The sequence below is a fragment of the Nerophis ophidion genome, linkage group LG09, assembly GCF_033978795.1.
Source record: "Nerophis ophidion isolate RoL-2023_Sa linkage group LG09, RoL_Noph_v1.0, whole genome shotgun sequence".
Taxonomy (NCBI): domain Eukaryota; kingdom Metazoa; phylum Chordata; class Actinopteri; order Syngnathiformes; family Syngnathidae; genus Nerophis; species Nerophis ophidion.
In genome coordinates, this window is record NC_084619.1 from 36,271,842 (window position 1) to 36,293,178 (window position 21,337).

Genomic DNA, 21,337 nt, shown 5'->3' on the forward strand with positions numbered 1-21,337 from the left:
GATTATGCACAACTGTCTGTATTTTCTGTATGTAAAAACCTGGTATACGTTCATTCTGAATATGTTTATTGAACTTGCAAGCAAAATTATTTTAAAACGACGGTATCTAACTTACTTAAGTTACAATTTTTAAACCGAAATTATAAAAAGTAAACCATGTTGCCATTAGTGGTTTAAAATAACATTTTTAAATGCATGTATGTTTCAAAATTACAAATTGTATTGAAAATAAATTGATCATCGGGCGAATAGAAGGGCTGGCGTTCAGGCAGTCACTCATGGCTGTCTCATACGCACAGAGGTGCCCTGGTTAAATCATCCCTTAGCGCCCCCTTCCAATATATAAGACTTATCCCCAAACCCTGCCACCAACACAACAATATATGTTTATTATTTGTATTATTTTATTATATAATCGTATATGCTAATGGTAAGAAAAACAGAAAAAAATATAAATGAAATACAGTATTTATTTATGTATTTCTTTATTTACACACAGACATAGTTTTTTACTTCATTATTGTTTCTTTTGTTAATATCATAGTCCGCTCTGCAAAAAGGTCATCCCTCGAGGCACACCGCTTATGGACAGGGACCCACAGTTAAAATATATCATCATCCATCCATCCATCCAATTTCAACCGCTTATTCCCTTTTAAAAAAAAATTTGTGCGTGCACCCTCACATAAATTACACCGTAGGCGGTCGCCCACATTGTCCATTGAATAAACCGGTCCTGCATGCACCTACGGTACGCGCCATGCAAATAAACCAAAGCAGTCCAAGAGAAGCTGATAACAATTTAGCTAATGTAGTGGCCGAACGTTGTAAAATCGCTATCATCAGCAACAATGATAACTAAATACAGCATATTATATGGCCAAGCTAACACACTGGACCACTGCTACATAGTAATAAAGGACTCTCATTACTCTGTATCGCTCTGCAGTTTTAGGACTCTCCGATCACTGTCTGATTCGTCGCATCCCGACCTACAGGCAGAAGTAAAACAAAAAAAACTGTTAGTAGTAGCAGGTGCAGGCCTGCTGTGTTTGTATTGGAGAGTCTCTGAAAGTGAGCGCATCAAATCTTGACAAACGCACTGAAAATGTGACATCATACATCATCTTCTGTGAGGACCTGTTGTGCAGACCAGGGGCCTAATGTTCAAAACTTGTGTACGCACAAAAACCTGCTGTACCCCCTTTTTAACGGCCTTGGTAAGATGTATCAAAATTGACGCTGACAATGAAATGTGCGCTGTTTCTCATTTGATATCACATGGACAAAGATAAGACCGTCTGGAGGAAAGTTATGTGGTGAAATTAAACTAAAATAGAGCTGTTTGGCCACAATACCCAGCAATATGCTTGGAGGATGAAAAGGTGAGGCCTTTAATCCCAGGAACACCACCCTACCGTCAAGCATGGTGGTGGTAGTATTATGCTTTGGGCCTATTTTGCTGCCAATGGAACTGGTGCTTTACAGAGTGTAAATGGGACAATGAAAAAGGAGGATTACCTACAAATTCTTCAGGACAACCTAAAATCATCAGCTCGGAGTTTGGGTCTTGGGCACAGTTGGGTGTTCCAACAGAACAATGACCCCAAACACACGTCAAAAGTGGTATAGGAAATGTATTAAATCAGGCTAGAAGTAAGGTTTTTGAGAATGGCCTTCCCAAAGTCCTGACTTAACATGTGGACAATGCTGAAGAAACAAGTCAATGTCAGAAAACCAACAAATTTAGCTGTACTGCACCAATTGTTTCAAGAGGAGTGGTCAAAATTAAACCAGAAACTTGTGGATGGCTACCAAAGTGCCTTATTGCAGTGAAACTTGCCAAGGGACATGTAACCAAATATTAACATTGCTGTATGTGTACTTTTGACCCAGCAGATTTGGTCACATTTTCAGTAGACCCATAATAAATTCATTAAAGAACCAAACTTCATGAATGTTTTGTATTACAAACAAGTATGTGCTCCAATTACTCTATCATCAAAAAGTAAGAGTTGTAGAAAATTTGACATTTAGGACTCTACCAGCAGACTTTTTGTAAACGATCCAGTTGCAAAACCTAAACAAAAGTCAATAAAATGAGTCTCCAGAGCTTAATGTCAAAATAACAACCTTTCACCATTTCACAACTCCTCCCACTTTCCTACACCCACTTTTGCATTTTGGACTTTCAGCGTCAGTGAGTCTGCCTAATCTTTTCAACAACAACAGTCCAAAGTGACATAATACAGCAACAACACTCAAGACGTTGAATCAAAAATAATGAGCAATAGTCATCTTCTTGTGAACGTGGAGGAGTGGATAGCAAAGAATCAGAATGCTTTCCTGCCGCCAGTGTGCAACAAGCTCATGTGAGTAAATCTGTGACATGCTATATGATCTGCGCATCAGCACTGGCTATCGAACAAGAATCTTACAAGATCACGTCTGCTGTTGCATGCATCTGTTTTTTGTTTCATCCAGGCACTTTTCCCAGTTGAATATTATGTTTGTTGGGGGACCAAACACTAGGAAAGATTACCATATAGAAGAAGGCGAGGAGGTAAGAGACAAGCACACATGAATTGATTCCATCATGTATGTAAGTGTTAACTTTCTCATGAAGACAAACACATTTTCACATCACATGGGTGTGACTAAGACAGCACGGTGGTACAGGTACATTTATCATTGCCAATCTTAAATGTGTAGTTTGGGATCCAATGGTAATATTTCCGTCAAAACGTTTTGTTAGCTTCATTATTTTTGCTCGCTATCAGGTTCAAACACTGATGACAGCTATTAAACAGACAAGAAGCAAGGAATTAAACAGAGACAGAATTAAATTTGCCTCAATTGAGGAGAGACGCCTGGGTTGTACTCTTGTGCAGTCTCCCAACACGCTCTGGCAAAAGATTGTACGCCTTTTATTTGGACTTTCCCTGATTACATGGAAACAGCTGTTTCTAAGGGACGCGGGGTCGTAAACCGCCATCGCCTCCCGCCATCCTAGTCACTGCCGTTGTGTCCTTGGGCAAGACACTTTACCCACCTGCTCCCAGTGCCACCCACACTGCTTTAAATGTAACTTAGATATTGGGTTTCACTATGTAAAACGCTTTGAGTCACTAGAGAAAAAGCGCTATACAAAAATATAAATCACTTCACTTCACTTCACTACAGGGGTTAGTGCATACAAATGTCCCGGGTTCGGGATCTTTCTCTGTGGAGTTTGCATGTTCTCCCCGTGAATGCGTCGGCTCCCCCAGGGTACTCCGGCTTCCTCCCACCTCCAAAGATATGCACCTGGGGATAGGTTGATTGGCAACACTAAATTAGCCCTAGTGTGTGAATGTGAGTGTGAATGTTGTCTGTCTATCTGTGTTGGCCCTGTGGTGAGGTGGGGGCTTGTCCATGGTGTACCCCGCCTACCGCCCGAATGTAACTGAAATAGGCTCCAGCACCCCCCGCGACCCTGAGAGGGACAAGCGGTAGAAAATGGATGGATATATGGGCGTGACTATTGTAATTTCTACATTTGAAACAGTATTCACATCACACTTCAACTACTACTACAATTGTTAGGGATGTTTGTCGTCAACAATCACGTCTTTTACTTTCGGTGAGCTATCAATATTTTTGAAAAACTGTTCGCAAGAGGCCGCTAAAAATGCAGGTAGTGGCGATATGATCTATTTTGTCTAAAAAGAACTCAAAAAAACTTCAACACTGTTTTATATAGATGCTGTAAATATGTACCGTATTTTTCGGAGTATAAGTCGCTCCGGAGTATAAGTCGCAACTGCCGAAAATGCATAATAAAGAAGGACAAAAACATATATATGTTGCACTGGAGTATAAGTCGTATTTTTTGGGGGAAATTTATTTGATAAAACCCAACACCAAGAATAGACATTTGAAAGGCAATTTAAAATAAATAAAGAATAGAGAACAATAGGCTGAATAAGTGTACTTTATATCAGTGGTCCCCAACCTTTTTGTAGCTGCCTACCGGTCAACGGCTCAACGCTTGATAATTTGTCCCACGGGGGGCGGATGTTTTTTTGTTTGTTTTTTTTGTCATGAAAAGGGGAGGTTTTTTGGGTTGGTGCACTAATTGTAAGTGTATCTTGTGTTTTTTATGTTGATTTAATACAAACTTTTTTTTTTTTTTAAAAACAACAAAATAAAAAAAAAATAAATAAAAAAAAAACATTTAATAAAAAATTATTCTGCGGCCCAGTACCAATCGAGACCGGTGGTTGGGGACCACTGCGTTATATGACGCATAAATAACCAACTGAGAAAGTGCCTGGTATGTTAACGTAACATATTATGGTAAGAGTCATTCAAATAACTATAACATATAGAAAAGTTTACCAAAATATCGGTCACTCCTAATCGTTAAATCAGATTAAATCTTATATGTCTAGTCTCTTACGTGAATGAGCTAAATAATATTATTTGATATTTTACGGTAATGTGTTAATAATTTCACACATAAGTCGCTCCTGAGTATAAGTTGCACCCCCGGCCAAACTATGAAAAAAAACTGCGACTCATAGTCCGAAAAATACGGTATGTATTCATGATTACATGCATTATTTACAAAATTTGGATAGTTTTATCCATCCATCCATTTTCTACCGCTGGTCCTTCTCAAGGTCGCGGGTTGATAATTCTGAGCATAATCAACATTTATTTCCTGTGAAGTACTGAATGTAAAAGTTTAATCACACTTTTGTAGCAGATATAATTCTCGTATTAAACTCATTAATGTTGACTTTAAGGGCCTGATTTACTAAAGGTTTGCATGCACTAAAACAGTGGTTCTTAAATGGGGGTACGCGTACCCCTGGGGGTATTTGAAGGTATGCCAAGGGGTATGTGAATTTTTTTTAAAATATTTTAAAGAAAGCAACAATTCAAAAATTCTTTATAAATATAATTATTGAGTAATACTTCAACAAAATATGATTGTAAGTTCATAAACTGTGAAAAGAAATGCAACGATGCAATATTCAGTGTTGACAGCTAGATTTTTTGTGGACATGTTCCATAAATTTTGATGTTAACGATTTATTTTTTTGTGAAGAAATGTTTAGAATTAAGTTCATGAATCCAGATGGATCTCTATTACAATCCCCAAAGAGGGCACTTTAAGTTGATGATTACTTCTATGTGTAGAAATCTTTATTTATAATTGAATCAATTGTTTATTTTTCAACAACTTATTAGTTATTTTTTTCCAAATAGTTCAAGAAAGACCACTACAAATGAGCAATATTTTGCACTTTTATACAATTTAATAAATCAGAAACTGATGACATAGTGCTGTATTTTACTTCTTTGTCTCTTTTTTTCAACCAAAAATGCTTTGCTCTGATTAGGGGGTACTTGAATTAAAAAAATGTTCAAAGGGGGTACATCACTGAAAAAAGGTCGAGAACCCCTGCACTAAAACATGTGCAAACCTGATAGCACACGCAAAGCTGATGTACTAAAGGTGTGCAAAGTGGATTGCATATTTTAGGTGAGCTGAATAAGGCGCGTCATCCACTTTGCATTTATGTCTTCATGAATATGCAACATATATGCTGATCATTAAAACGCCCACAAAACTGTGAGGAGGGATTGGAAATGTAGTTATACAGCTTGCAAAATGTGATTCATCAACCTTCATTAACATTTTGCCAGCACTTTTTGGCAATTTGTTTAACACATGTCGGAAGAACGTGCAAACTGACAGATGAGAATCATCTGTGCAACGCATGTGTGTCAACCTTTTGGTGGACGGTCAGAAATAAACATATTAGACATATCATATATTCAGCAATTTCATTTCATAATACCATTGCTGCAGGACAACTTCAATCAATGTTTACTTATATAGCCCTAAATCACTAGTGGCTCAAAGGGCTGCACAAACCACTACGACATCCTCGGTAGGCCCACATAAGGGCAAGGAAAACTCACACTCAGTGGGACGTCGGTGACAATGATGACTATGAGAACCTTGGAGAGGACGAAAGCAATGGATGTCGAGCGGGTCTAACATGATACTGTGAAAGTTCAATCCACAATGGATCCAACACAGTCGCGAGAGTCCAGTCCAAAGCGGATCCAACACAGCAGCGAGAGTCCCGTTCACAGCGGACCCAGCAGGAAAACATCCCAAGCGGAGGCGAATCAGCAGCACAGAGATGTCCCCAGCCGATACACAGGCAAGCAGTACATGGCCACCGGATCGGACCGGACCCCCTCCACAAGGGGGAGTGGGACATAGGAGAAAAAGATAAGAAACGGCAGATCAACTGGTCTAAAAAGGGAGTCTATTTAAAGGCTAGAAGTATACAAATGAGTTTTAAGGTGAGACTTAAATGCTTCTACTGAGGTGGCATCCCGAACTGTTACCGGGAGGGCATTCGCTACTGTACTAAACAAAAATTTAGGATCGTTTTTATTACGGTGGATGAGATTTGAGTAATATTTAGCTTTAGCTAAGGTAAGCATGTGTTTATAAGTTATTAAACCATCACTCCATGCTTGATGGTGCACCTCAAGTTTAGTCGTGCGCCATTTGCATTCCAGCTTTCTACATAATAATTTCTGAGCTCTAGTTTCTTCTGTAAACCACGGGGTACGCTTTTTTGGAGCCTTTTTTAACTTTAGCTGTGCAAAGTTATCAATGGTTTCGCGCAGTGCGTCGTTAAAGTTGTTAGTGAGATTATCAATAGTTTATGGGACTAAATAAAATCACGTAATTCAATTGATGCGTTTGCTGGTGTTTCTTTTAATGTTGTTCATTTTTAAATTTAGGAAATATATTACTACAATATAGTTAATATAGTTTAAGTACCTTGGGTTCTTGTTCACAAGTGAGGGAAGAGGAGATTGTGAGATCGACATTTTCTTGCATTTTAATCATTCCAAATGTAAGAATGTGCTGGTGATGCGATCCACAGCCTCGCGCACTGAATGTGAAAGTGAAAGAAATGTGGCAGAGAGCGCCATCCATCCATTTCCTACCGCTTGTTCCTTTCGGGGTCATGGGGGGGTGCATTTGGGTGGAAGGTGGGGTACACCCTGGACAAGTCGCCACCTCATCACAGGGCTAACATAGATAGACAGACAACATTCACACTCACATTCACACACTAGGGCCAATTTAGTGTTGCCAATCAACCTATCCCCAGGTGCATGTCTTTGGAGGTGGGAGGAAGCCACGCAGTTACGAGGAGAACATGCAAACTCCACATAGAAAGATACCGAACCCGGGATTGAATTCAGGACTACTCAGGACCTTCGTATTGTGATGCACATGCACTAACCCCTGTACCACCAAAGTGTCTGTATGCAAATGTTTCCGATTTTTAGATTGCGATTTAGAAAATATGTTACAGATTATAGATGTTTCTGCTGGTTCAACACATGGCACACAACTAGGAGCATGAAAATATGAATGTGAAGAAAATTATTGTCTCCATATTAAAAGCCAGGTAGGCACGTCAAATCCTCATTTAAATAAGGCGGTCTAAATATAAATGCTATTGCTAAGTGTTAAATCTAAATCTAAATGTCAAAAGTGCTGTTTGCAACTTCTTCGCAGTAACATTTTTCAAAGTTACATCGTTGATTTAATAAACAAAAGAATGTTGGCCCGAATAAAATGATTGATGTTTTCGGCCGTCATTCACCCAGTATCATCAATACATAAGTGCAGAGAGCATGTGCACAAAAGCAGTCCAAGAGAAGCAATGAACCATTTGCAGTCATGTTGTTGTTATGATAGACTATACAAACCTGGTTTCCATATGAGTTGGGAAATTGTGTTAGATGTAAATATAAACGGAATACAATGATTTGCAAAACATTTTCAACCCGTATTCAGTTGAATATGCTACAAAGACAACATATTTGATTTTAAAACTAATAAACCTTTTTTTTCTTTTTTTTTTTAGCAAATAATCATTAACTTCAGAATTTGATGCCAGCAACACATGACGAAAAAGTGGGAAAAGTGGCAATACATACTGATACAGTTGAGGAATGCTCATCAAACACTTATTTGGAACATCCCACAGGTGTGCAGGCTAATTGGGAACAAGTGGGTGCCATGATTGGGTATAAAAGTAGCTTACATAAAATGCTAAGTAATTCACAAACAAGGATGGGGCAAGAATCACCACTTTGCAAGCAACTTGTTGAACAGTTTTAGAACAACATTTCTCAACAAGCTATTGCAAGGAATTTAGGAATTTTACCATGTACGGTCCGTAAAATCATCAAAATGTTCAGAGAATCTGGAGAAATCACTGCACATAAGCGATGATATTACGGACCTTTGATCCCTCAGGCGGAACTGCATCAAAAACCAACATCAGTGTGTAAAGGATATCACCACGTGGGCTCAGGAATACTTCATAAAACCACTGTCAGTAATTACAGTTGGTCGCTACATCTGTAAGTGCAAGTTAAAACTCTACTATGCAAAGTGAAAGGCATTTGTCAACAACACCCAGGAACGCCGTCGGCTTCGCTGGGCCTGAGCTTATCTAAGATGGACTGATGCAAAGTGGAAAAGTGTTCTATGGTCTGACGAGTCCACATTTCAAATTATATTTGGAAACTATGGACGTGGTGTCCTCCGGAACAAAGAGGAAAATAACCATCCGGATTTTATAGGCGCAAAGTTCAAAAGCCAGCATCTGTGATGGTATGAGGGTGCATTAGTGCCCAAGGCATGGGTAACTTACACATCTGTGAAGGAACCATTAATGCTGAATGGTCCATGCAGGTTTTGGAGCAACATATGTTGTCATCCAAGCAACGTTATCATGGACGCCCCTGCTTATTTCAGCAAAACAATGCCAAGACACGTGTTATAACAGCGTGACTTCGTAGTACAAGAGTGCATGTACTTTCCTGGCCCGCCTGCAGTCCAGACACGTCTCCTATTGAAAATGTGTGGCGCATTATGAATCGTAAAATACGATAACAAGACCCCGGACTGTTGAACAACTTCAGCTGTACATCACGCAAGAATTGGGAAAGAATTCCACTTTTAAAGCTTCAAAAAATATTTTCTTCAGTTCCCAAACATTTATTGAGTGTTGTTAAAAGAAAATGTGATGTAACACAGTGGTGAACATTCCCTTTCCTTACTACTTTGGCACCTGTTGCAGCCATGAAATTCTAAGTTAATTATTATTTGCAGAAAAAATCAAGTTTATGAGTTTGAACATCAAATATCTTGTCTTTGTAGTGCATTCAATTGATTATGGGTTGAAAAGGATTTGCAAATCATTGTATTCCGTTTATTATTACATCTAACACGATTTCCCAACTCATATGGAAACGTTGTTTGTACATTCAATGACAGCTAACGCTATCAAATTGCTATTATTAGTTAACAACACCTAAAGATAAAGAGCGTGCATGTCATTACGTACGAGAAGCCGTTAGAGATTGAAAAGTTGGCGCCCTCTACGCATCTTTGTAAATATTGCAAACAGCCCCTTTAAATCTAAATCTAAATGTTAAATCTTAAATCTAAATGTTGAATCTAAATTTAAATGTTATGTCGAGAAATAAATGTTACATTTAATCATAAATGTTAAATCTAAATTTTAAATCTACATTTAAATCTAAATATGACCGATAATTGTTAAGTCAAAACCTAAATGTTAGATCTATACCTAAATTTTAAATCTAAATCTTAAATTCTAATTTCTGAATCTAAATGTGAGTGCTTTGATTGATTGATTGATTGATACTTTTATTAGTAGATTGGACAGTACAGTACACATTCCGTACAATTGACCACTAAATGGTAACACCCGAATAAGTTTTTCAACTTGTTTAAGTCGGGGTCCACATTAATTATTTCATGATACAAATATATACTATCAGCATAATACAGTCATTACACAAGTTCATCATCAGAGTATATCAAGGAATTATTTACATTATTAACAATCTGGGGGGTGGGATGTGGAGGGGGTTGGGGGGTTAGGTTTGGTTGCTATCAGCACTTCAGTCATCAGCAATTATATCATCCGAGAAATGGACATTGAAACAGTGGAGGTCTGACTTCGTAGGATATGTACAGCGAGCAGTGATCATAGTGAGCTCAGAAAGCATGAGAACAAGTATATACATTTGATAAATTACATTTGATTAATTACAGTCCAGGGAGGTGGGATGTGGTGGGGGGAGAGTTAGATCAAAACCTAAATCTAATTCTTAAAATTGAATCAAAATCTTAACGGAAGCGCTGATCTCTCGCCAAGTGTAAAGATGAACATACATGTGGAGAGGGGCGTGTTCCACGCGTCCCCTGCGGGCGGGGTATGTGCAGGGGCCGGCCATGAAGCAGCCAACAGGTGAGTGGATACCTCAGCTATCGTTCTTGTAGGGAAGAAGGTTGGGTCTGTGCGGTTCTGTGTGGATTACCGCAAGGTGAATGAGGTGTCACGTTTTGACGCGTACCCAATGCCTCGGGTCGACGAGCTTCTGGATCGGCTGGGCACTGCTCGTTTTTTCACGACACTGGATTTAACCAAGGGCTACTGGCAGATTCCCTTATCACCAGAGTCCCGGGAAAAATCGGCCTTCTCCACTCCGGAAGGTTTATACCAGTTCGTGACGCTCCCGTTCGGGTTGTTCGGTGCGCCTGCCACGTTCCAGCGCCTCATGGACCGGGTGCTGCGACCCCACGCTGCATACGCGGCTGCCTACCTGGATGATGTTATCATCCAGAGTAGCAGCTGGGAAGATCACCTGCGGCGGGTGGGAGTGGTGCTCGAGTTCTTGAGGTGGGCGGGGCTCACCGCCAACCCTGCGAAGTGCGCGGTTGGCCGGAGGGAGGTACAGTATCTGGGGTACCACTTGGGGGGGTGAAGGCTGCAGCCACAGGTTGACAAGACGGCGGCAATTGCGGCCTGTCCACCCCCCTGACTAAAAAAGAGGTGAGGCAGTTTTTGGGACTGGCGGGGTACTACCGTATTTTTATTCCCCGGTTTGCAGACCTGACCAGCCCACTGACGGACCTCACCCGAAAGGGTGCTCCAGACCTGGTCCAGTGGACGGAGCGGTGCCAGCAGGTGTTTGAGGAGGTAAAGAAAGCACTCTGTGAGGAGCCGGTACTGCGCATGCCAAATTTTAACATTCCTTTCTGTCTGCAGGCGGACGCGTCGGGCCGGGGACTGGGGGCCGTTTTGACTCAGGGGGTGGAGGGCGTCGATCGCCCCATACTGTACATCAGCCGGAAATTGTCGGACCGGGAGGCGAGGTACAGTACGGTGGAGAGGGAGTGCCTCGCCATCCGGTGGGCGGTCGGGGCCCTCCGCTACTACCTGCTGGGGCGGGCCTTCAGTCTCTGCTCAGATCACAAACCTCTCCAGTGGCTCCACCGTATGAAGGACGCCAATGCGCGGATCACCCGGTGGTATCTCGCATTACAACCCTACAACTTCCGGGTGGTCCACAGGCCGGGAGCGCAGATGGCCCTGGCAGACTTCCTCTCTCGCCCAGCTATTGGGGTGTGGGGGTGGGGGGGGGTGGTGCGCAGCCGGACGGGTGCCCGGTCTGTGTCTGGCGGTGGAGGCATGTGGAGAGGGGCGTGTTCCACGCGTCCCCTGCCGGCGGGGTATGTGCAGGGGCCGGCCATGAAGCAGCCAACAGGTGAGTGGATACCTCAGCTGGAACGAGTTATCTAATCACCTGTTCCCTTTATTAGCAGCGCTGGAGACCATGAAGCAGGAGATGCATGAGGACGCAGGACAGATGCACAGAGACGAACAAGAGACAGCTGAAAAGCTGGACAGACGGACTATTGTGTAAAGTAAAAGATGTACTAAAGACTGGGTCAAACCTGAGAAGCTGGACAGACGGACAATTGTGTAAAGTAAAAGATGTATTAAATACTGTGTCAAACCTGTATCCTGAGCTGTGTGATACTGTGGTCAGAAGAAGCCGGGCGAGACGCAGGAAACGTCCACAATACAGTACATAGAATGCCATTAAACGGAATGTCAACCTTACGTATGCGTACAAAATTAATAAACGGTAAACAGTCAGTTCACAGAGCGTAAACAAAGTAGTTGTACTCGAGGGTACTAAAACATTTGGCTATGCGCTAACAAACACGTAACTATAACTGTAATAAGAATTAAAAGTACCCGCAAGGCATGCTGGGTACTCTAGCGGCAACTCCCCCAATGCAACACAATACTGTACATTAAAGGTTATGTTTTTTTTTTCCAACAGCTATTCTACCAGTTGAAAGGAGACATGTGTCTGAAGGTGATTGAAAATGGAAAAAACAAGGATGTGCATATCAAGGAGGGAGAGGTGAGCTTCAATTATGCAAAAACAGTCAATACAATTCATTAATGGAAAACTGTACCAACAAGAAATGCTAATGCAAAGTGAGTTACTTGTAAGATATGATCTAATAATGTGTGGATATTGCAACATACAGAACCAGTCAGAAGTTTGTCATTTACTCTGTGATAAATGCTGAACCGGGGGTGTATCAATATAACTCATTCAAACGCACGATTTTAGGTTTAAGGTTGGGATCAAACCACGATGAGCTCAATTTTTGCATAAACCTGAACAGACGTCATGATATAGAAAAATAATGGCATGTCGGAGTGCCATGCAGGTTAAGTTGAAAATGATTAAATTGTAAACTGTTAACTCTTGACTGAGCAACTTTAAAGTCAAAACTCCACAGCAGTCGTTTGCAGCACAGTAACGCCAGTTAAAAATTATCCACTGGTTGATCATGTAGTTCAAGTGTACAACTCTATAACATGGAAGGTTTGAATTTTAAGTGATTTGTGCCTTTCATTGAGGTCTGTTTCCTTTGTCAGATGTTTCTGCTGCCTGCTCGGATCCCGCATTCCCCACAGAGACAAGCCGACACTGTGGGACTCGTGGTGGAGCGGAGGCGACTGCTCACTGAAACTGACTGCCTCAGGTTGGGCCTCCTTAATTGATGAAAACAGTACTATACTGCTGCTGAAAAATATTTTAGTCTTTTCGGACATGAAAGTGCGCCGTCGTCACATCGTGCCATTGGTGGTAAAACGAACACTGGTGTACACACAGTGTACTTACAAGCAGACTAACTGTGGAGACATGAAAGGCAGAACGGATGTATTTTGGCTTAAAAACAAACGATGGAGGAGAAGCTTTTCACACTTAAGCGCCGCTCTGGAAGAGGTGCTTTAAACATGGCTAGACAGCTAGCGGTGATCCATCCGCCGTCTGCAGTGTTTTAGCTACTTCTAAATCTGTCTATCTGTGTTGGCCCTGTGATGAAGTGGCGACTTGTCCAGGGTGTACGCCTCCTTCGGCCCGAATGCAGTTGAGATAGACTCCAGTGACCCACCGCGACCCCGAACGGGACAAGCGGTAGAAAATGGATGGATGGATGGGCGAAAAATAAACCTTGTTTTCACAAGTATCATCCCTGCTGGATGAGGAATAGCTGAACATGCTTCACTACACACCGTTGGAGGATGGAATAGCTGACAGCAAGCTAGCGCTCTTTAATATAAATAAATGCCACGGGTGGTCAACACAGATATTGAATGTAACGATACTAAGTACAAGGGCCATACATAGTCGATACTGCAACGATTACATCAATATTTTTTATTACCACAGAATCTTTTGTCTTTTTTATTGTTTATAAACTCTGGAAAAACGCAGACACATGAGGACTGCTTGCATGACATTGCGATTCCAAGACGTTAGACGGCAATAGTGTATAGGCTATGATCTGTCTACTATTGTCAGGAAGTAACCTTTGCCATTAAACTGAATCTATCTAGTCTTTTGTTGCATCCTACAAACTGTTTATACTGTAAATAGTGTACTTATGTCCGATAATGGCATTTTTGCCGATATCCGATATTCTGATATTGCCCTACTCTTAATTACCGATTCCGATATCAACCGATACCGATATATACAGTCGTGGAATTAACACATTATTATCCATAATTTTGTTGTGATGCCTCGCTGGATGCATTAAACAATGTAACAAGGTTTTCCAAAATAAATCAACTCAAGTTATGGCCACCCTCAATGTGACCTGTATGGCTGTTGACTACGTATGCTTTGCATTCACTTGTGTGTGTGTGTGAAAAGTCGTAGATAATATGTGATTGGCCAGACATGCAAAAGCAATACCTTTAAGGTTTATTGACGCTCTGTACTTCTCCCTATGTCCGTGTACCACTCTGTACAGCGGCGTTTTAAAAAGTCATAAATTTTACTTTTTGTAACCAACACCGATAATTTCCGATATTACATTTTCAAAGCATTTATTGGTCGATAATATCGGACTGCCGATATTATCGGACATCTATCTCTATGTCAGGCTTGCCCCTGACAGATTGTCTATGTTTTAGTTTTTGCCTCTGCATTTGTCTTTGTTTCCTCTGTGTGTGTGTGTAGTGTTTCCTGTCAGCGCTCTTAATTTGTCTGTTTCCTGTGTTTCTCCCTGGACACTGTTTACCCTCAGCTGCGGCTGATTGGCACCTGGCCACACCTGGTGCTAATCAGCCCGCTCCTATTTGTACGTACTTTGTTCCTCCAGTCAGTGCTGGATTATTGTCGCTCTTGTCGTTGCTCCCTGTCGTGTCGTGTCGTATCATGTCTTGTCAATGCAGCGATGCGGTAAGCTATATCTGATTGCGGTTTGTAGCTTACTGCCTTTTGTTCCCTGCTTCCAAGTTTGTTTTCATATTACATGTACGACTTCTGTTTACTGCTCGATACCTGCTAGCTTCCACGCTAGGCCTTTTTGTTTTTGGTAGCTTCCATCCTAAGGTCCGTATATTTTCTAGTTCCCATGCTAGCTCCCTTTGGTTGTTATCCGCCTCGTGCACGCTTTTTGTTTTAGTATTTTTATTAAATCATGTTTTCCTATCCAATGCCTGCCTCCATCTCTGCATCTTGGGTTTCGTCACAAACCAACTCTGACACTACTTATTACACACTTGCTGTTTGACTGTAACATGCTTCTTAGTTGTAGTTTTTATTGCGAAATTCAGAGGTGTTCACATCATCATGTAAAATTGGGGATGCGAATCAGTAGCATGCATTTGGCAAAAATATTGTGAATTTACATCATGGTAGCGCATTTTGGAAAAGTGGAGCCTGACTTTAATTTAGGTGCCGAGAGTACTGTTTGAGTGCTTGTCTCCTCGTCAAACTTTGAGTCTGCAACCGGGTGTGACGCCACAAGCACCCTTTGATTTTACTTGAATCTACGTACAAGATTTGGTTGGTTCTTATAAAAGTGTCGCATTCATTACCCAGCCCTTGGTAGGAATCTAAAATCACTCAGACCACATCTCAAATTCTATGTGGCGAAGGAAAAAAGATTTTCCGACATTTTGTATTACTGGATTTTATTTTATCACACTAAAATTTCAGGTTTTATTAGATTGAGGGGTATTCTGTGGACATAAGTACGTGTTGATATCTCTAGGTACTACGTAGACAACACGACGGACATCCTGTTTGAGAAATGGTTCTACTGCCAAAATCTTGGAACCCAACTGGTGCCAATCATCCAAGAGTAAGAAACATGCACATTTAAGATCCTCCGCTGTATTTATTTTAATAATTTTTTATCATTTGCAGGTTCATGGCATCAAAGCAGTGCAAGACAGGAAAACCAGATCCCAGTGAGCCACCCTGTTTAAGTCAATGCAATAATCCTGTTTTATTGTGTTTTGTTTTTTCTTGGCGCAGACGAAGAGTTCAGAGACCCTCCATTCCTGATGAACAACATGAATGTGATGTCACCCTTCTGCTTTAAGTCTTGGCTGGATAAACATAAACCCTTCCTGACCAACGGCAACCCAATAAACATGTTCGGGGCACTGTTTGAGACAGAGGTATGATCATCTATGAACCATACATTTGAACAGTGGGCGTAGTCTCAATACTTGATCTGCTGCTCCTTTGCAAACATTTTTTTATGGTAGGCTAATTTTCCATCCATCCATTTTCTACCGCTTGTCCCTGTTGTGGTTGCAGGGGGTGCTGGAGCCTATCTCAGCTGCATTCGGGCGGGAGGCGGGGTACACCCTGGACAAGTCGCCACCTCATCACAGGGCCAACACAGATAGACAGACAACATTCACACTCACATTCACGCACTAGGGCCAATTTAGTGTTGCCAATCAACTTATCCCCAGGTGCATATCTTTTTAACAGAGAAAATCCATCCATCCATCCATTTTCTATCGCGTGTCCCTTTCAGGGTTGTGGGGGGTGCTGAAGCTTATCTCAGCTGCATTCAACAACTAAAAAAATGTGTAACAAATATTTCATCACACATACGTTAATGCATATGTATGTATATATGTAAATCACACCAACCGGCAATACTTCTGACTATTATGGAGACACATGTACAGGCCCGTCTTAAGTTTGCCAATGAACATCTGAATAATTCAGACAAGGCTTTAGGGAGAATCTATGGTCATATGAGACCACAATTGAGAGCTTTGACATCAATTTTAACGCATGTGTGTTAGCAGACAAATGCTAATATGGATCCAAAGAACACCATCTCCAATGTCTAAAAGGGCCGTGTCATGACCTTTGGATTTGTTGTTCTTTACGTTCAATGTTTAATTCCGTTCCCAGCGCTATCCGCCTGCCTTTGTTTACTTTCTTATTACTGAATTCCGTTTATTGAGTGGTGTTCCCACCTGCCGCCCACGCCAATCTTGGCCCTTATGTACCTGTCTCACCATTCATTCATCGCAGGTCCATTGTTTGCCGCTGGCGACTGTTTACGCTTCATGTTTGTTAACTGTGCCAGTGGTTCTCAAATGGGGGTACGCGTACCCCTGGAGGTACTTGAAGGTATGTCAAGGGGTACGTGAGATTTTTTTAAAGTAGCAATAGCAACAATTCAAAAACATGTTATGAACATATGTATTTAATAATACTTCAACAAAATATGAATGTAAGTTCATCAACTGTGAAAAGGAATGCAACAATGCAATATTCAGTGTTGACAGCTAGATTTTTTGTGGACATGTTCCATGAATATTGATGTTAAAGATTTATTTTCTGTGTGCAGAAATGTTTAAAATTAAGTTCATGAATCCAGATGAATCTCTATTACAATCCCCAAAGAGGGCACTTTAAGTTGATGATTACATCTATGTGTAGAAATCTTTATTATATCTGAATCCCTTGTTTATTTTTCAACAAGTTTTTAGTTATTTGTATATCTTTTTTTCCAAATAGTTAAAAAAAGACCACTACAAATGAACAATATTTTGCGCTGTTATACAATTTAATAAATCAGAAAATGATGACATAGTGCTGTATTTTACTTCTTTATCTCTTTTTTTCAACCAAAAATGCTTTGCTCTGATTAGGGGATACTTGAATTAAAAAAATGTCCAGAGGGGGTACATCACCGAAAAAAGGTTGAAAGATGTATAAGTTTTGTTATGTTATGCTTTGCGTGCGATTCCCAGCTGCATGACCTCTTTGTATTTTGCCTTGTTTAAGAAGTAAAGATTCATCTTACATGCTTGCTGCCTGCCTTTGGCATCCTGGGAACCTGAACTGTAAGAGAATGAACCTGCCAAAAGTGTTCTCACAGAAGGGGAGAAGAGAAGCATCTACAAGAAGATGAAGACTGAGATACAGGCACAAAGGTATTCCTCAAATGCAGAGGAGATTGCCCTGATGGACTTTATTTGGCTGGGGGGTTTTTTCCCGGATTCACCGCACACAGAAGCTGTCCCCAGCGTGCTTTCCACATGGACCCCCTCTTCGCCAAACACAGGCGCAGACAGCTGCTTCTCCTTCGCCTACAGCCTGAGTACGGTATGATGAATACCCACCTTGCTTCTGTTTACAAGACTTGGGCTGTCATCCAGCGCGACCAAGTCTCAAACCTTTTGAAGCCGGATGACCTCACACCGTCGGGCCCAGAGGCGCGCGCAGTGACGTTCATACGAAGGCATAAGCGGCGGCATGTACACAGGTTGTGCTTAGTACAGACACTCTTTCCATGACAAATTCTACGACTCAGCCTCCACCAAGGGACATTAAGTCAACTGTAGCTGACTCCATGAACATGTTTTCAAGAGCTAAAGCAGTAAGTCAGCCTAAACTCTTCAAAACTCAAGTTTCATCCTCCTTACTAACGCCACAGTTTTCCAAAGCTCTGGCACCACCTGTTTCTGCTCCATGCAAAATAACGGTTGTGGTGCCACCTATTCTTTTCCCACACTTGTTCAAGCCTCCCATGGTTCCAGTACCTGCTCCATGCATGGTCATGCCTCAGAAGCTTACGGTTCCAGCCCCACCTGAACCTTGTGGGGATCCTGGACGGAAATATTCGAAAACATTTTTCACCCAAAAAATATATTTTATTTTCCCTTTTACAGACATTGATAAATGCACTGTATATAATAGCAATCATATCTTGTGTTATATAATTCAAATACCATTTCTCATGAATGATCCCTTTACAAAGACATTTGGAGTGACATTTTCAAACAAGCTTACCATAATATTACAAATAGCAGTGCAGTTGTACCATAATTAGGGCAGTCTGTAAAAAAACTTTTCACTTCTGATATGATATCAATATTGGAACCTTGGGTTTCGGCTGATTACAATAATTACTGAAATTAAGGTCATGACACGGCAGAACATGGGTTAGTTAGCCTCACGCTAAGAAGGTTCTTGGTTTGATTCCCAATTCTTAGAGTTTGCATGTTTTCCCCATGACTGTGTGGGTTCTCTGCGTCTACTCTGGGTTCCTTCCACCTCCAAAGAAATGCACCTGGGGATAGGTTGATTGGCAACAGTAAATTGTCCCTAGTGTGTGGATGTGAGTGTGAATGTTGTCTGTCTATCTGTTTTGGCCCTGTGGTGAGGTGGCGACTTGTTCAGGGTGTGCACCACCTTCCCACATAATGCAGCTTACCATCCATCCACCCACCCACCCTGCAACTCCAAAAGGGCCAAATGGTAGAAAATTGAGGTATGGAAGGAGGCCATGACACAGTACCTTGAACGATGTGTTTGTTCGTGAATACTTTCTAATAAGTTTCTGCCTCGGAAACTGTGTATCTGCAAGTACACTAATTTGCAACTTGTTACGTAAGGACATTGAGAAGGAGACGGCACGACAACAGAAGATCAAGCTCAACTGGTTAATTGAATACTTGATAAATACATGGGGTGTGTATGCTACAACGTGTGTGAATGGAATACTATGTGTTGAAATTAACCGTAAGTAAATACCGTAGGGTTTGTTGGAGTGCGTGTTGGATGTGCAGCGTCCAAGTCCAAAGGGAAGAGGCAAGGAAGTCCGAGGTCCGAGGGGGGTTGTAGGCAGGAGAGTGGTGTCCAGAAGTCCAAGGCAGGGGTCAAGAATCAGGGAGAGCAAACAAGGTCCAGGGGAAGAAGGCAGCACCAGAGGCGCACAGCAGAAGCTGAGACACGAGTGACTGTGGGGAAAACAAGAGACAAAAATGGGATCAGGATAGGCACGAGGGAGACAAACAAACGAGCGAGAGCAGGGGAGAAGTCAGAGACACGAAGCTTACTGAGCACAGGGCTACGTTCCGACGAGAAGAAGTCAGCGGCGAGGCTCTTTATCCTGTCGTCCTTCATCATCACCAGGTGCGTTGATTGCAAACTGCCTCCGGCTGCGGCAGCGTGTAGGCGCGGTCTGCGCGGCGAGCGCGGGGGTGTGTCTAGCGGCGCTCACAATGGAACTTCTAGGTGCTCCCGCAGAAGAGGGAAAAGCGGACTGCGCGTGCCGTAACACAACTATAATTATTTGGTACTTCTTTATATTGACAGATGTCGTGCTTTAGATTGCAATATTGTTCAGTTACGTACACTTATTACTTACGTCAAGCTTTTGTGCTATTGTGTGCTTTGTGGTTGTGTAGCTTCTAGCTGTAGTCTATAGCCTATAGTCTATCACGTTTACATTTTGTAAATGACTTGACTAAGATACATGAAAATACCAACCTTGTGTACTTATTGACAGTTAGATGTTGACTGGCTGTCCATCTTTGCACAAGTAAACACGCTGCAGGACTGCTTGTATTGTAACTTATGTCAGAGATTTTAGGTGCAAGCCGATATCATACAATACTTGGATCGGACCAATATACGCTATCAATATTCGATCGGTACACCCTTAATTAGTAACAATGGAAGCACAAACAAGCACATGACTTTACATCACTCGGAGTTGGAATACAGGCCACAGTAGTTGGTGAGTTTACAATAGATTCTACAAGTGTCAGTAATTCCAGAATGGCAGTTATAATTCAAACATGACGTAACACTATAATATTTGTGACCCTAATAGGTAACCCTGTTTGGAGGCGGTTTGACTGAGTCATCTTTACCGCAAAGTGACATGTGGATTTGGCAGCTGGTACGTTCAATAAATTATTGGCTCAGCTAACATCTTGTGTAGAACGTATTTGAACTCCAAATGTAGGTATACATGACTAATATATCTTCTTCTATTTGTCACCATCAGGAAGGATCTTCAAGAGTAACCATGAATGAGCAGGAGTTTACTCTCTCTGCGGGAAATAGTTTACTGATTCCTGAGCACAACCAGTCAGTTAACTTTATTATCAACATTATCAGTGGTTTTCTATCATTTCACCACATTTCATGTACAGCATAATGGAGGCTATGATTTGGTAATGCAATATATTTTACATCTTCTCCTTCAGGTACCACTGGCAGAGAGATGAGGAGACTGCAGCACTGGTTGTGGTGCAAAACCCTGAGCGTAAAAGACCCTGAGCGTAAAAGACCCTGATCATACCTGACAACTACACATTAAATCTACTGTTTTGTTGTGAACCAGCAACTACTGCAAATTTCATATCAGAATCAAGAATAGAGGAAAATGAATCACGCATGACTTTATGATAGTGTTAAGAATACATGTACTTCCGCTAAAAAGAGTAAATAAAAATATCATTATCTTTGTGTATAGTCTAATTTTGAAAATTCTATCCAAACATTTTCTACCGCTTGTCTATTACAGGGGATTCATTTATTCAATTTACTTTTAAAATGTGCAATGTCAACAGTAAACTGCACTGAAAAATGTTCCATCCATCCCTCCATCTTCTTCCGCTCATCCGAGCTCGGGTTGCGGGGGCAGCAGCCTAAGCAGGGAAGCCCAGACTTCCCTCTCCCCAGCCACTTCGTCCAGCTCTTCTTGGGGGATCCCGAGGCGTTTCCAGGCCAGCCGGGAGATATAGTCTTCCCAACGTGTCCT

At 41.6% G+C, this 21,337-nt stretch overlaps 1 protein-coding gene across 2 annotated transcripts; it reads left to right on the forward strand.

Annotated features, from left to right (window-relative positions):
- The first annotated feature begins 2,181 nt into the window (after positions 1-2,181).
- Positions 2,182-21,044, forward strand: LOC133559292 (3-hydroxyanthranilate 3,4-dioxygenase-like). Of its 2 annotated transcripts, none has more exons than XM_061910911.1 (10): positions 2,182-2,372; positions 2,485-2,563; positions 12,271-12,354; positions 12,882-12,988; positions 15,515-15,604; positions 15,670-15,713; positions 15,775-15,926; positions 20,402-20,470; positions 20,579-20,661; positions 20,781-21,044. In XM_061910911.1, the coding sequence occupies exons 1-10, from the start codon at positions 2,284-2,286 to the stop codon at positions 20,851-20,853; spliced, it is 870 nt and encodes a 289-aa protein (XP_061766895.1). In that variant the 5' UTR covers positions 2,182-2,283; the 3' UTR covers positions 20,854-21,044. The 2 variants fall into 2 exon arrangements, with proteins under 2 accessions (XP_061766895.1, XP_061766896.1); XM_061910912.1 differs by having other exon boundaries at positions 2,185-2,372; positions 15,781-15,926.
- The last annotated feature ends 293 nt before the right edge of the window (positions 21,045-21,337 follow it).